General features: G+C 34.6%; 1 protein-coding gene across 3 annotated transcripts in view; it reads left to right on the plus strand.

Moving 5' to 3' along the window:
• The window catches only part of LOC135211116 (uncharacterized), a 366,483-nt gene that overhangs the window by 326,049 nt on the left and 23,936 nt on the right, over window positions 1-16,498 (plus strand). For all 3 annotated transcript variants that reach the window (XM_064244219.1, XM_064244220.1, XM_064244221.1), the window contains one exon: window positions 3,086-3,191. In XM_064244219.1, the coding sequence (XP_064100289.1) occupies window positions 3,086-3,191 (106 nt within the window). The remainder of the gene's footprint in view (window positions 1-3,085; window positions 3,192-16,498) is intronic.

Below are 16,498 nucleotides of genomic sequence, written 5' to 3' on the forward strand. Positions count from 1 at the left end.
GGATTGACGTAACGTTTATTTTCTGAACAGATAGGACAGAGAAGTGTTCGTTTCATTAAACGGCCTCTGACTCATGGCAGGAAATGTTTTGTTGATACTAATATATAAGCCTATTTAAAGATACATTTACTTTAATTAGTCTATATGATACGTAAATAGTAATCAGCTGTTCTTGTAGCCCTCAAGATTTTGCAAAATCACTCCAGGTTGTACATAAAACTTCAAGAATGTAGTGTCACCAGAGGATTACAATAGTTTTTACCTTCAAGAACCAGCATTCTTTTATGAAAATAACTCCAGGTTGTACATAAAACTACAGGAAACGACATGTAGTGTAACCAAAGGATTACAAGTAAGGTTTTTATAACTTTTTATTAGTTTAAGACATATTTCCAAGCGTCGTTCCGGCTTACGACGATTTTCGGCTTACGACGCCTCTCAAGAACGGAACCCCCGTCGTAACCCGGGGACTGCCTGTATATGTATATATATACATATATATATCTACTATATATATATATATATATATATGTATATATATATATATCATACTATATATATATATATATATATATATATTATGCATGCATGCATACATGCAGTGGTACCTCGAGATACAAAATTAATCCGTTCCGAGGCGGCCTTCATATCATGAGTTTTTCGTATCTTGAAACGCATTTTACATGTAAAATGCCTAATCCGTTCCAAGCCCTACAAAAACACCCCAGTAAATTATATTTCCAGGCCTACAACACATGTTCTAGGGTTACGACGCCAATCCGACGGAAGAAATATGACTCCAAAAAGGCAAAATACTGTACATACTTGAGTAATATTCAACTGCATGTAATGTTCAACCCCATTTTTACTGCATATATTAGTACTTTAGCATATGTCCCTTAGCAATAAGCCTAGCCTATGTTAGCAGTTGCTGCTGTAGCCTAGTTTATGATTCTGACATCTAAACCTAAGAAGCTAAAAGCTTAGAATATGCCAATAAAATGTATAAATAATCTGTATGTACTCATTTCAAATAATTATTAATTAATCATTAACTATAATATACAAAAAAAAACCTGCCAATCATTTGTTTACATTCAGCTCTTACACCAAGCAATCTCTTTAACTAGCATACAGTAAGCCATAAATTTTCATTAGCATCTCTCTTCAACTAATGAAACTACCAAACAGTATAATAACCATTCATTTCTATTCTTTATTCTATCTTTACCTAATGGAGATACTGAGTTACTGACAGCTATAATGAAACATATACGTAATATTAAAACAGAAGAAGAATTCTAGAAAATACATATTTGTTGGCTTCAATGATAGCAGTCTAATTTATTTCATATTTTATGATATCTAATTCACAATATTTTTTATTAAATGTATTGCATGTACTCATTTCAAATAATTAATTATTAAGTAACCATTAACTATAATAAACAATAAAACAAAAAAAAGCTTTCAAACTTCTGTTTACATCCAGCACTTACGAGTACCGAATGATCGCCAAGCAATCACTTTTTCCTAGCACACAGTAAGCCATAAATTTTCATTCTCTCTCTTCAACTACTGAATCTACCAAACAGTACAATAACCATTCATTTCTATTCTATTTTTTTTTTTTTATTAAATGTATTGCATGAATAAGTTTTTCAATTTACAGCATCCTTTTACCAATAGAATACATAAGAGCACAAGGGGTAGATGCTGACCAATAGGAGAGCAGGATCTTATGGGGTGACTAGCATCAGGAACCAATGGGAGAGTGGGAGGATGGTGGCGAGTTTACTCAGTTGGCGAGTTTTAAAATTGTTCTCGGTGGTCCGGGCGAGTCTCGTGACTTTACAGCAACAACCTTTCGTAACTTGAGCTATTTTCGTATGTAGGGCCAAAAAAATCTTCGTATTTGCTTTCGTATCTCGAGTTTTTCGTAAGTTGAGCCTTACGTATGTCAAGGTACCAGTAGATGTATATATATATATGTGTATATACATACATACACATACATACATACATACATACATACATACATACATACATACATACACACATATTCAAACACACTTCAACAACAGTAATTCTAAATCAAATTGAACAAACAAACGGCAGTGCCTGTATCCACACCAGTGGATATCAATACTGTATCAGCTTTTTATCGTTTTATGTGAGTTTCAGATGTCAGTACGTACAGTATTTGGTCCTTGCGCATGCCTTCATACTCTGTAGATTGGCTTTAGTGTCTAATTGTCAGTTAGGAGATAGAAAATATTTTTATTGCATTGAATTTTAACTTTAATATTTCCTTTCATTTAAGTGGAATTGGCTGCTTCAGTATGCTATCAATTGCATTGCCAGCATAGGTATCAAACTTTTTCTTATTTAAAAATTCCAAGCATCAGCCTTTGATTGAAGATAATGGTTGAGATATTGTTGTGGAAAACAGTTTGGTAATGCATGTGCTTACTGTGAATGCCAGGTAGTGCTGATAACGAGATTTTTCATACTCATTGTTGAAAACTCAGTTGCCTTGCATTATATTTTAAGTACAGTGGTCCTAACTATTATCAGTTTTTGGATTTCCAATGTGTGGGAGGCCATACATATTCTAGATATTAACCTTTTTATTTTTCATTTTGTGTTATTACTGTTAATTTGGTTTATGTTACCTAATTCATTGTTCGTGTTTTGTATGTGTATCTAAATCTTTAGATCTTGTGCAGTCATCTATTTTTTTAAAAGCAGGCCTTTGATAGTTTATTATGTAATAGGAATAAATTTTTGTATATCATGAAAAATTTTTATTTTTGTATTAGTAGAAAGTTTGGCTAATAAGCAGCATTGATTGATTTATCATCTGAGTGAGATTCCAGCCATTCACCCAAAGGGAATCTAAGACTTGATTTAAGGAACCTATTCATGTTAAAATAGTCTTAATCCCCAAATTTTCAACAGAAACTAGCCATTTGTTATCAGCTTCTGAGCACAGTGCTTGCAAAATGAAAGTTTTACAATTAGGATACTTTATTATACATAGTGGTACAAGTCTATCACAACTAATGTGTCCCTCATTCAACAGAACTTCGTCGGATGAACCAACAAGTTGAAAAGCTAACCAAAGCTGTGCGGAAGCTTCCTTCTGAAAATTATGAGACCTTGAAGGTTTTACTTCAGCATCTTCTAAGGTAAGATAATGGAAGGTTTCCAGTTTTCATATGTACATATGCTTTGATGAAATTTTGGGAAGTTCAGCCAATTGCAGAAGCATTGTTTTGAGTATTGCAAATGGGAAGATAATGCTTCTTATCTATGCATAACTCTTTATGGTTTTATCAAAAACTCATCAGGTGCATTAAGTCCTTTTTATGGTCTGGAGTCTCCACTTACAAGAAATGAAGCAGCCCCCATCCTCAGTTGGGACATTGACCAGGTCAGGAATGGTGTAGTTGGTGGGGTATGAGGCTGAACTCCAGTAAAACAAAAATGCTATTGATTTGCAGATTTTGCACAGGTTCCTCCTCTCCCCCCTTCTCCTTAATACAATGTATTTGTGCAAGTATACAAATGCATGCATGCGCACACAGAATAAAAGATATACAGTCAACCCCCGGTAATCATGAGGGATAGGGACCACAACCACCTGCAAATAGTTAAAATCCATGAGTACTTGACATCCCCCTCTAAAAATGCTTATAACTGGCTATTTAAATAGTTCAAATGCTAAAGCCCCCTCAAAAAACATTTATAACTTTATTTTAAAAGTTAAAACACCAGATGTATACCAAAACTATCATCCTACACAGAATATGCTCGAAACTATCATCTAAAACACTTGAATATCATTTTAAGGTCATCTTACAACTTTAACCTTAAAAATATATGGCTTACAACAAAGTTTGAAAACTATTCAAGTTACCCCTGTATTCAAGTACATTGAAGTTCAAAAGTCTGTCGACCCTCTGGCCATCATTTTAATGGTGCATAGATGGTGCTAGTCTCATCACCACCAGGGCAAACTTAGAGTGACTGTTCTTCACTCTTCCCAGTTGAGATGGGTAGAGTAAAGAGAGAAGGAGAGAGCTTGGTTTAATATATGATAATTATGATATTTTGTCCACTCATGTATGACAAATGCAATGATAAGCATTCTACACATTTCTAGTGAGTTGCCAGATCTCGCAGATTCTTTGCTATACAATCTTTGATTGTTTTAACCAGTTACCAGCTGGCGTGAGAAGATTTATGTTATTGTTAATACCGAAGATTTGTTAGCTATGAAAAATACAAATTGATTAAAAATCTGTCATTTTTTAAAAGTCGTTTATAATACACTTGGCAGTTTGCTCTTATGCATATTAGGAAATCTATTTAAATGTATAAATCACAGTTTCTATAGAACATATGATCACATCCATTTGTGAAGTGATTATCATCTACATTGTTTTGCTTAAATGCTTATTTAGGTTATCCTTTCAAGTACTTTCATAGAGGTTTGCATTCATAATTGGTAACACTTATTCATTACTTGAATCTTTTCTTTCTCACAAATGTGAATGCATGATCTAGTATTTAAACGGTATTTACATCCCTCATGAAGATGTGATTAAAAAGAAAAATTAATCTTAATGAGATGTGATTTGTATCCTGTATTTTTTTCCATTTTCATATCAATATGCTACTGTGTCAATGAATGGGTTACTTGGTCCATCCACACTGTCGTGAATTTTTTTCTGGCAAAACAGTTCCTATGTCAAAAATGGAAAATGCTGAAGAACGATGCTTAACAATAATTGTCATTACTTGAAGCATCTCAAAGCTACAAATAATATTCAAAATAGAAAAAATGTGAGAAAATAATCAAATATAACATTTATTCTATATGAATGAATGACTTTTTTTTATAAGCCATTTGAAAGTGAAAATATATATACTAATTATGCAACATGCTTCTAATGAAGAAACTTGAACTATTTTTAACAGGTGATTCAACCACTTCACCTGACAGTGACCAGAATTCGGCCTATTTCACTCTGAATAGGCCGAAGTCTGGCTACGGTGCTTCGCTCCACAGACAAGAACTTATACCGAACGCATGCACACACAGTCACCCCCCCTTCTCTCTCTCTCTCTCTCTCTCCTCTCTCTCTCTCTCTCTCTCTCCTCGTCTCCGCTCGGTCATCATACACCAACCATTCTCTGTGTTAACTGCATGCTCTCCCCAGTAGCGCGAATCGAGGCTTTCTCTCCTGTCACTCATCCCAATCTCACCATCCCTCATCTCCTCGTCTCTTAGCAACTCATCCATGCTCATCTCGCTCTCTCTCTCTCTCTATGCCTCAGTCTTTCTAGATACTACAGTGCTAGAAATTACCGTATTAAAAGTAATGACAGTAATGGAGAAGATCAAAACTACATTCCTAATACAAATCTTAGTAAAAATGAATAGGATTAAAATAGAATAGAGTTTACTAGATGAAGGAAGGTATGGTGTTCTATGCCTGGTCAGTGACCAGCTTCCACCTCACATACGCATGAGTTGACAGATGCCACAGATATCTGGCTTTTCAATCTTTCATTGTTTTTAACTGGTTTCCAGTTGGCACAAGGTTATCCTATTGTTAAGACCTCACGTTTGTTAGCTATGGGAAATAGAAATTGATTAGGAATTTGTCATATTTAATATATGCAAGAAATTTGCATTTCATTTGTTTTACCTAATCTCATCCCCTCATTATGGGACCACCTTGATGTGGTGAGGGGGCTCTTGAATCTCAGGAATCTCTTCCCAGGTTTGAACCCAAGAGTCCCATATGACATTATATATTTTCGAGTTAACTTCTGTGGACTTTTCCATTTTTGCCAAAATTTTTGAAAGCAAATAAATGAGAAAACGTATCACGGCTTAACGTGGAGTTAAATCCGAAGCTAAATAGTGAGAACTGTGGTAGATCCATCATCTACCCGACAATGTTCAGACCTGTTTTTCAGGCAGAACTATTCTGTGGAGCTGTACCACGGATTCCAAGGGGGGCCTGGTTCTAGGAATAGAACTCTGCATTCTATCCAGTTTGCCCATAATGTGATTAGGATGGGGATAATTGTATTATTGTAATACTCTTTGTCCTAGCAAGTGGGTTCTGCTTACACTTGGGCCATACTAATCATGTTATGCCATCCCCTTTTGGGATAGGGTAGGGATGCAGACATTTGGGAGTCCTTTCTCACTTGTGCCTTTGGCGGAAGATTTAACTTCACGAAGGGCCAATGATATCTTTTCAAAATTTTTAAATTTTTTTTGTAATCTAATCTCAAATTTATGATTAATGAAATAAATGATTTGAGTACCCCTGGGCCCCATGCTGGAAAAACTCCGGCACAGTTGATGACTATTGGCACGTCACTCCCGAATTTCCTTGGTACTGCCACAAGTAGTGAAAGTACTATGAATGATACAAAAGAACACCCTGTTCCAAGTAAAGCAGCAGAGCCAGAAAACCAAGTAGAGTGCATAAATAAAAAAGAAGCAAACAAAAATAAATTGGTAAACTCCAATATCGTAACAATGGAACCATATATGATGAACAGTAATTCTGAGTTAGAGACAAATAATCCTCCCAACAATACAGAAAAATATAAAAATCATAATAGACAAGCAACATACATAAAACAAGGACCAAAAAGAAACAAAAATTACCGACTTAATCCCACATTGGAACATTTTGATGACCTCTTTGGACCAGATAACTGGTCAAGATTTCTAATCCTCAAAGCTGACAACAAAATCTCAGCAGCGATACTAGAGAACAAATTACTTACATATATCCAACACAAGACATGGAATGCAGACACATCAAGGACAATGAATGGCTTATCCAAGTAACCAATAAAAAGCAGTCCACTGCCTTTTTGAGTATAACAGAAATAAATAATATAAAAGTAACAATTACAAGCCACGAAACATTGAATTATGTACAGGGTACAGTCAACCTACCCAATAGCGAGCAGTAGCTTCCTTCAAAACAACTGCTGTTAGACTCCTTAAAATTGAGATATAACAATATCCACGATTTAGAGTTATACTTGATTTCAAGTAGGAAAGACAAAAATAAAAATATCAACATTGTCAAAATAAAATTTACAGGCTTAAGACCTACCATTTAAAATAAAAATTCATGGACAAAATAGAGAAGTTAGTCCTTTTGTTCCAAAACCACTACAATGTGCACAGTGCTCAAGGTATGGACACATACAAAAAATGATGTAATAAGGCAATATGTGCAGTCTGTGCTCAGATGACCATACCACTAATTGGAACTGTAATCAACCAAAATGTATTAATTGTGGACTAGCCCATCACGAGAAAACTAAGGAGTGCTCTTTTTACCAATATAACACAGAACTTCAGTTGTTAATAAATAGGACAGAGATGTCAGTCATGGAAGCCAGACTTGAGCTAAAAGTAAGAGGAGTTAATAATCCATAAAAAACCCCACCTTTTCAAATATGACTAAAAATCAAGACATCAAGCAGCACAATAACAAACAAGAAAATATAAATATAGAAACTAAATTTCATACCAATAATACTGAAGGCCAAAATAAAAGTGATATTACAATAACCAATATCACCACTAACATAGATGATTCAGTTATCCATGGAAATGAACTTCCAATGGAAGAGGAGTTAAATAATGATAATAATTGAACTGGCAATGAGAAAAGAATACTGGAACGAACCCCACCTAAAGGGAAAAAAAAGTAAATATTGAAAATTACAATCAATCCAAAGAAACTCCAACTACACCAGGAGAACATTTTAAAAAAGATATTAAACTAACCTCATCACAAGTGGAAATACACAATTACCCTCAATCTCAATCAAACAGCCAACATCTGGAAAGTAAAGATCACTCTTTACAATTCCCATAAAATAATACTAATGAAAATTATACCATTAAACCAAACCAAAATATAACTATTACTCCTCAACCATCCACAAGACCCAAATATTCCATTAACAACAACAAAACAAATAACACCTCAAACCAACAGTCCTTATCACTACAGAAAAGGACCAATAGAATTACAAAACCAGAAATTTCTAGCTAGACCAAATACTTCTGAACTAATAAGTAACATTACCAAACATGCTTCATCTTGTGATTATAATGAATGCTTTGTAAGTACATATAACCAACTAACTACCAAGACAGAGGACACAGTACGAAATTGTAGACAATTTTATTAACCCCTTCTTTACCGGGTGGGTGAGCAGAATGTAAACATTGCGTTCGCTGCCGAACCAAATCTCTCGGTAGTGAAGTGTAGGCTCCAGTTTGGAGGGGTGCCGATCGTAAAAATATTTGCCAAAAATACACTAATCAAGACAGGCTAATGAAATTATCAGGTATTATTAGCACTATAATACTGCATATTCTCTGTGAGTTTCATCATCCTACAGGGAAAAAAATGATTTTATGAAAAAAAATGTGAAACTCAGTGTCCCTTGTACAAGGGACACTGGTGGTCGGTGAGAAAACTACAGTCTTGAATAGAAATTCGGTCTTACAGAATGTTGGTATATCCACCTGGAACATGCACGTAAAGTATTATCAAAATAAAACAGTAAATAAGCACGTAATAAAAAAAAAAAAAGCAACTAAGAAATCGCAAATTTTATAGTAGTATACCTCTCAAAAATTGGTCGATGTAATTTTCTATGTTTTCTAAGATTAGTTTCATCACAGAAAAAAACTTTAGGGGTATCTAAACTAATTTTTCAAGTTTCTTGTCCTCAGAAAAAAACGCTTTTTCGCTTTTTCCCTGGTTTGGTTTTATATATATAAAGTTACTATAAGGCTTTATTTTTACCTTCATTTATCTGGTGTTCATATCTTTTATTTGTAAAATGTAATAAGTGAATGAATAAATAAATACAGTAAATGATGATGCAACTAGTTTTATACTTGGGTAGAAGTTATTACATGTTTACGCTTGTCTGGTTTTGTGATTTTTTGTTGAGACGCAGTTCATCTGTCACCTACACACTACTATAAGCAGTAATAATATTTTTTTGGGTTCATCATACGTCTGGCATCGTGTCATACTGTTTATTTTGCTCCAAATTCTTCAAACCGAAATTACAGAATGATTGGAAGTCCCTATCTGAAAAGAGGAGTTTTGGTGGTACTCTTCGTACCACCTTTATGCACCCGGAGCGGTTTAGTAGACTTGAATGGTGGTACCTGCCTACCTCCAAACAAACTTTCGGTAATGAAGAGGTTAAATTAAGGAGGTGCCCTTGAACACACCAACATGAGAACAAATTATGTTCTGAATCCTTAAAATGCAAAAAGGAAATTATAAAATAAAAAATAGACTTATTAATATTCAATTATGAAAAACAAACTACTGCAGAATCTAATAACCAACATAAAATACAACGATTAAAAAACCACAAATAAATTAAAATGCATGTAAACTACGAGGCAAAGTAAAATCTGCAATACCACTAGTACTAATATGGGAGATTCAGATATCCATGGAAAAGAACTTCCAATGGAAGAGGAGTCAAATAATAATAATAATCGAGCTGACAAAAAAGAAAAGAATACGCACTGGAATGAACCCCACCTAAGGGAAAAAAGTAAATATTAAAAATTACAATCAATCTAAAGAAACTCCAACTACACCAGGATAACATTTTAAAAAAGATATTGTACTAACCTCATTACAAGTGGAAATACACAATTAGCCTCAATCCCAATCAAACACCCAACATCTGGACAGTAAAGAATCAATTAATCACACTTTAAAATTCCCAACAAATAATACTAATGAAAATTATACCATTAAACCAAACCAAAATATAACTATCACTCCCCAACCATCCACAAGACTCAAATATTCCATTAACAACAACAAAACAAGTAACCCCTCAAACCAACAGTCCTTATCACTACAGAAAAGGACCACTAGAATTACAAAACCAGAAATTTCTAAAGCTAGATGAAATACTTCTGAACCAATAACTGACATTACCAAACATGCTTTGTCTTAAGGTTACTGTAATAAGTGCTTCATATATACATATAACCAACTAACCACCAAGACAAAGGACACAGTACGAAATTGTATAGACAATTTTATTAAATTAAGGAAATGCCCTTTAACATACCAACATGAGAACAAATTGTGTTCTGAATCCTTAAAATACAAAAAGAAAATTATAAAATAAAAAATTTACTTATAAATATTCAATTATGAAAAACAAACAACTGCTGAATGTGTAATAACCAACATTCAAATACAACAATTATAAAACCACATAAATTGAAATGCATATAATCTTCGAGACAAAGTAAAATCGGCAATCAGTTTACAGAAGTTAACACCAATTCCTTTTAATAATGAAATATAAAATCATTCAATGGAATATAAATGGTCTCTTAACCCGACTACGTCTGGGTGAATTACAAAGAATCATACAAGACCACAACCCAATGTGCATATGTCTACAACATATAGGAGGTAACCCTACAAATATCCAACACTATAAAATTTGCTGTTATTCACCAACTGACGGTGAAAAATTAGGCACAGCCATATACGTTCATAATAGCATTACATACGAACCTTTTGACATACCATCTATGCCATATCAAATAACATCAATTAAACTGTATATGCCTGACAAAATTAAAATCACTATGTATTTGTAATTTATATAACCAACCGAATTTCAGTGGAAATTTTAGTTATTTTTCTGAACTTATTAGCAAAAGTATACAGGAACCCCTACTTATAGTAGGAGATTTTAATCCACATAATCCATTATGGGATACTAATAACCCCACTGACACTTCCGGAATCAACATAGAGAAAACTATAATGAAAAACAACCTGTGTTGTCTCAATAAAAGTGAAGTTCCAACATATTTTTCAAATACACAATTAACCTTTTCTTCAATTGACACTTCATTATGTTCAAATGATGTAGCCGAGAAATTTGAATGGAACGTCCTAAACGATTCATACACAAGTGACCATTTCCCAATCATTCTGAATTACTTAAGTAATATCAAAATATTGCCACCTACAAGATATAATATTAAAAAAGCTAACTGGGATGAATATTTCCTATACACACGAAACATACCACCATTCCCACATAACGAAGATCACAATACTACATGTGAATCCTTCTTAAACTTCATAATAAATACTGCAGATAAAAGTATTCCAAAAACCAAATCACATTCCACAAAATCCCCTGTCCTATGGTGGAACCCAACCTTAACAACCTTAAGTAAAATAAAACATATATTGGGTCGCAATCTAAACAGACTCAAAACTCGCCTTAAATCACTCAACAAAATGCCCTATAATATAAACATATTAAACAAAATAGTTATAACAAACATAACAATTAACCACATTAAACCACTATATAACAAATATACAGCCAAATTTAGAAAAACTGTAATAGCTGAAAAAATCACATCATGGAAGGAATATGTCTTAAACATATCGTCAAACACATCCACAAGGGATATCTGGCAAAAGATAAGGAAAATCAATGGAAAACATATAAGACCTCCAAGAAGTGCAATACATTTAAATGGAAAAATATACCATGATACTTATGAAATATCAAACATAATTGGAAAGCATTTTGAAAACATGAGTGCTTACTCCAGCCTAGATGTACATTTTCAAAATATCAGAAAACAAAAAGAAAATATAATACTCAATTTTGAAACTCTTGAAGACCTGGAATATAATTAAATTTTTAATATGGATGAACTAGATAATGCCATCAACTCTTGGTCATCCCACCGCACCAGGATATGATAAAATATCATTTGAAATGATAGAAACATTTGCTCCTATAGCTAAATCATATTTATTAAAATTTTATAATAGTATCTGGCTAAAACGTGTCTTTCCTGATAAATGGAAACATGCCATAATAATTCCAATAAATAAACCAGGAAAGGATGCAAGTAATCCATCCAATTATAGACCGATATCCCTAACAAGTTGGCTATGCAAAATCTTAGAAAAAAATGGTTTATGCACGATTAACGTATGTAATAACCAAAGAATTAATTTTAACACTGACACAATCTGGTTCAATAGCTGGCAGATCAACCCTAGATCCCTTAACACATTTAGAAGACCATATCAAAAAAGGCTTTGAACCAAAGAAATTAACAGTAGCTGTATTTTTTGATATAGAAAAAGCATAAGATACAACATGGAAACATAACATCATGCAAAAACTCCACTCCAAGGGACTAAGAGGCCACTTACCAATATTTATTAAGAACTTTTTAACAAACAGAACTTTTCAAGTAAGAGTAGAAAATTCCTACTCGGTAACCTATAAACTGGAAGAAGGAATCCCTCAAGGTAGTGTCTTCAGCTGTCCATTGTTTGCTGTAGCAATCAATGACATTACTATAAATTTACCAAGTGGTGTAAAAAACAGTTTGTATGTTGATGACTGTTATTTACTATACGAGTAGCAATTTGAGACATGCTCAGAGAATTTTCAATACTGCCATTTCAATTATATGTAATTGGACAAATTCATTTGGATTTAAATTTTCAACTGATAAAACAAAAGCAATCGTCTTCTACAAAGACAAAAGATGGATGAAGAACTAAACAATCAAACTTCACCTTTATAGCAGTGAAATACAATGTTGTACAAAAATCAAGTATCTAGGAGTGATATTTGATCAACATTTAAATTGGAAAGAGCACATCAAATACACTAAAGCCAAGGGCATCAAAGCCCTTGCCATATTAAAAAAGTTATCACACTAATTGGGGAGCAAAGCGAGACATTTTATTAATAATATATAAGGCAACAGTCTTATCCATAGTAGATTACTGCTGTCCAATATATTCATCCGCCTCAGAATCTGCATTAAAAACTCTCGATGCAGTGCACCATGAAGGCGTGCGATTGTGGATAGGAGCATTCTGATTGTCCCCAACAAGCTCGCTTCTGGTAGAGGGAGGTGTGTTGCCTTAAAACATCACCATAATTTGATAACAATACGAAGAGGTCTTTCAATGCAAGCGGGATCGTCTCCTGCAGCTGACTGCTTTCAAAACTGTAATTCAGTAACAGCAGTTAATACTACTAGCTCTTTCCCAAAAAGAGCTAAATACATAATGAACTTGCATAACGGGGATCTAATTTTTCACCCACCAATGGAATTGCCACCACCGTGGATTTTAAATCTAATAAAGATATGTACCTCCCTGTCTTACCTACTCAAAAAGCAAATGATAAGCACAGAAATGTACCGCCAACATGCTTTGGAGCACATTAGAAGAAAAGGCAACAAATTAATGGTATCTACAGACGGCTCCAAAAATAATGTTGGAGTAGGAGCATCTGCATATTTGAAAAATATGTTAATAAAAAAAGCCTACCTTTAATATCATCAGTATTTACTGCTGAAGTCACACCCATACAGATGGCTCTAGATATGATATCTGAGGCAAAAGCAAGTGTCTCTGTTATTTTCAGTGACTCACATAGCGCTATAGATGCTATAAGACAGTATAAATCAGTAAACCAAATAGTGCAGGAAATACAAATAAAAATTCATCAGCTCCTCCAATCAGGATTATCAATGGAAATATGTTGGATCCCAGCACACGTGGGAATAAAAGGAAATGAAAGTGCAGACTCAGCTGCCAAATCAGCCTGCACTATCCCTCCAACAATTACACATGCCCCAGTGTAAGACTGTATAGCATCTGTTAAACCACTGATTTACCAGGATTGGAAAAGAGAATGGGCCTCAGTGCCAACAACAAATAAAGTTAAAAACATATAAACTGAAGTATATTCATAGAGGACATCCTCACAGGTGGAAAGATCAAGAGAGGTGATCCTAGCAAGGCTCCGTATAGGACACACACAATTCTCGCATGGTCACTTAATGTCAACACCACATGCTGACCCAATAAAGTGTAACAGATGTCAAACACCCATGACAGTACAGCATTTGCTTGTTGAGTGCCCAAATTGGACCCAGCAAAGATCTATTTATCTGCGGAATTCAAAAATGAAAAGTACTTTTGCTGAAAGCAAAGATTTTTCAATTAATAACATCATAATTTTTTTAAATACGACAGGTTTCTTATAAAGTCTAATTTATATATATATATATAATCATATATATATATATATATATATATAGATATTATATGTATATATATATATATATATATTATATTTATTTATTTATTTATCTTTTTTTTTTTTTCCTCAGGATTAATCCCTGAGAACCAGCCCTAGAAGAGTCTACTTTAGACTCAGAGGTCTGGAAAAACTAAGCCCTATTAATAATAATAATATAACAAAAGCTGAAGTTTCATTAACCCTTAAACGCCGAAGCAGTATTTTAAAAATCGTCTCCCGTATGCCGGCGGCATTCGCGAGTGAGCGCCAAAGCGCAAAAAAAGGGAGTTTGACAAAGGAAAAATCTATTTCTGGGCAAGGGTTCGTGTCGCTTCGTGAAATAATCCTTAAGTTCATTATTTCTAGGTAAATGATACTAACATTATACCAGAGAAAAAATAAAATCAGGAGGATGTCAGAATAACTGACTTGCTCACCCTAAATAAAAGAGTGTCGGTATGTAGCTGGGGCGAGTGAGACCACTAACACGAACCTCTTGTCATTTAGAATTCTCCTACATCAAAATCCCCCTCTTGAGAGAGCTGATACACAGTCGGAGTCAGCAACTACTACTACTACGCTACCTACCACGCCGACTGCAGCGCCTCTGGTGGCCATCCTTGTCGTTAGATGCCAATCTTGGGCTGCAGGGCGGGGAACAGTGGGGGATTTCACTGGGCGACACGAACCCTTGCCCAGAAATAGATTTTTCCTTTGTCAAAATCCCTTTTCTGGGTTCAGTTTGTGTCGCTTTGTGAAATAGTACCAGAGAATTAGCACAAGATTGGGAAAAACAAAAAGAGAAAGGTCTTAATAAAACGAAGGAAGTAAAAAGGAGTAAATATAATCTGATTGAGAGTTTACAAGTTATCATAAAATAAAGTTAACTGTATATAACTTATGATAACTTATCTAATACAAGTGAGGTTCAAAATCAGTACATCAAGGAAGAACACTCACTGAAAGTTATATATGTAAATGAAAATTATACTAAGCATCTCAAATATATATTGGTGTGCTTCCCTAGCATAAAAATAAAGGGAGCAACACCGATAATTACAATTAATATATACAATATAGTTGTGGGTGCCCCTAGCAAAAAAATAAGGGACACACCACTATAAGTATCCTCCTAAGCAGCTAAGGCTGAAGGACCCAAAGAGCATAACGGTAGGTTAGGTGCAATATTAGTTGAGGCAGGTAGAAAGGAGATCTGGATCTTCAACTACGACTACTGAGCAGTGTCAGGGGAAACTATGTTTCCCGCTGCCACTGCCGGAAATTTTAAAGATTCCAAGGACTTTAAATAATGACGCTTAAAAACTGTCGGCGATTTCCAGCCTGTATACTTCTTTAAGTCATCAAAGTTCATATGCTGGAAATAATTAATGGAGGTGGCTACTGCCCTGATGTCATGGGCTTTGGGGAATGATTCAGGATTTGCTTGTTTAATAAAGTAAAGGATTTGTTGCCTAATTCCCTTTATTGAAATAGTACCACCTTTTTCCCTCATGAAAAGGGGGCCTGAGGATGTCCTAGACAGAAAGGCTCATAAGGTCGTCACCGGACAGAGAGAAGGGTCTTGTGGAAGAGGGATGACCTTCCCAGGGGCCACACCTCATTAAAGGATCCTCATTCTTTGCCAGAAAACTACGATCTGGAGATAGTAAGACTTCTCCTGAGGGGAGGAAATCTACATGTCCAGCATCTCTGGAAAGGGCCGACAGTTCTGATATTCTGGCTCCTGAGGCCAAACTTAGTAAGAATAGAGTTTTCCTCAGTAGCATTATATATGTACAAGAAACGTTGTCAGTGTCTGAAGCCAGCTTGAGAATGTCATTCAAGAACCATGAAACTGAACTAGGCCTTTCAGAAGGTCTAAGCCTAGCACAGGCTTTGGGAATAGACGTAAAGTAGGAGTCTGTTAAGTCTATTTTAAAACCAAACTGAAAGATTTTCTTTAAAGCTGACTTATTAGTTGTAATAGTACTAGCTGCTAATCCTTTTTCGAATAAAGATCTGAAAAAGGATATAGCTAGGTTGACTGTCATGGTTCTGGTGTTTGTTTCCTTCAGGAAAGTTGCTAACTTCTTAACAGCAGCATCATACTGTCTCAAAGTTGATTCTCTCTTATCTGATTCTAAGAAAAGAATATTCTGAGGATCAATATTAGCATCTCTCTTAGCCGCAAACTTCATGAAGTCCATAAAGTTAGGGTTTCGAGAATTCCTGAGGAAGCGAACACAGTCCTCATTTGTACTGACTGAGATAGTTTGGGATTGGG

This window comes from Macrobrachium nipponense, chromosome 4, assembly GCF_015104395.2.
Source record: "Macrobrachium nipponense isolate FS-2020 chromosome 4, ASM1510439v2, whole genome shotgun sequence".
Classification (NCBI taxonomy): domain Eukaryota; kingdom Metazoa; phylum Arthropoda; class Malacostraca; order Decapoda; family Palaemonidae; genus Macrobrachium; species Macrobrachium nipponense.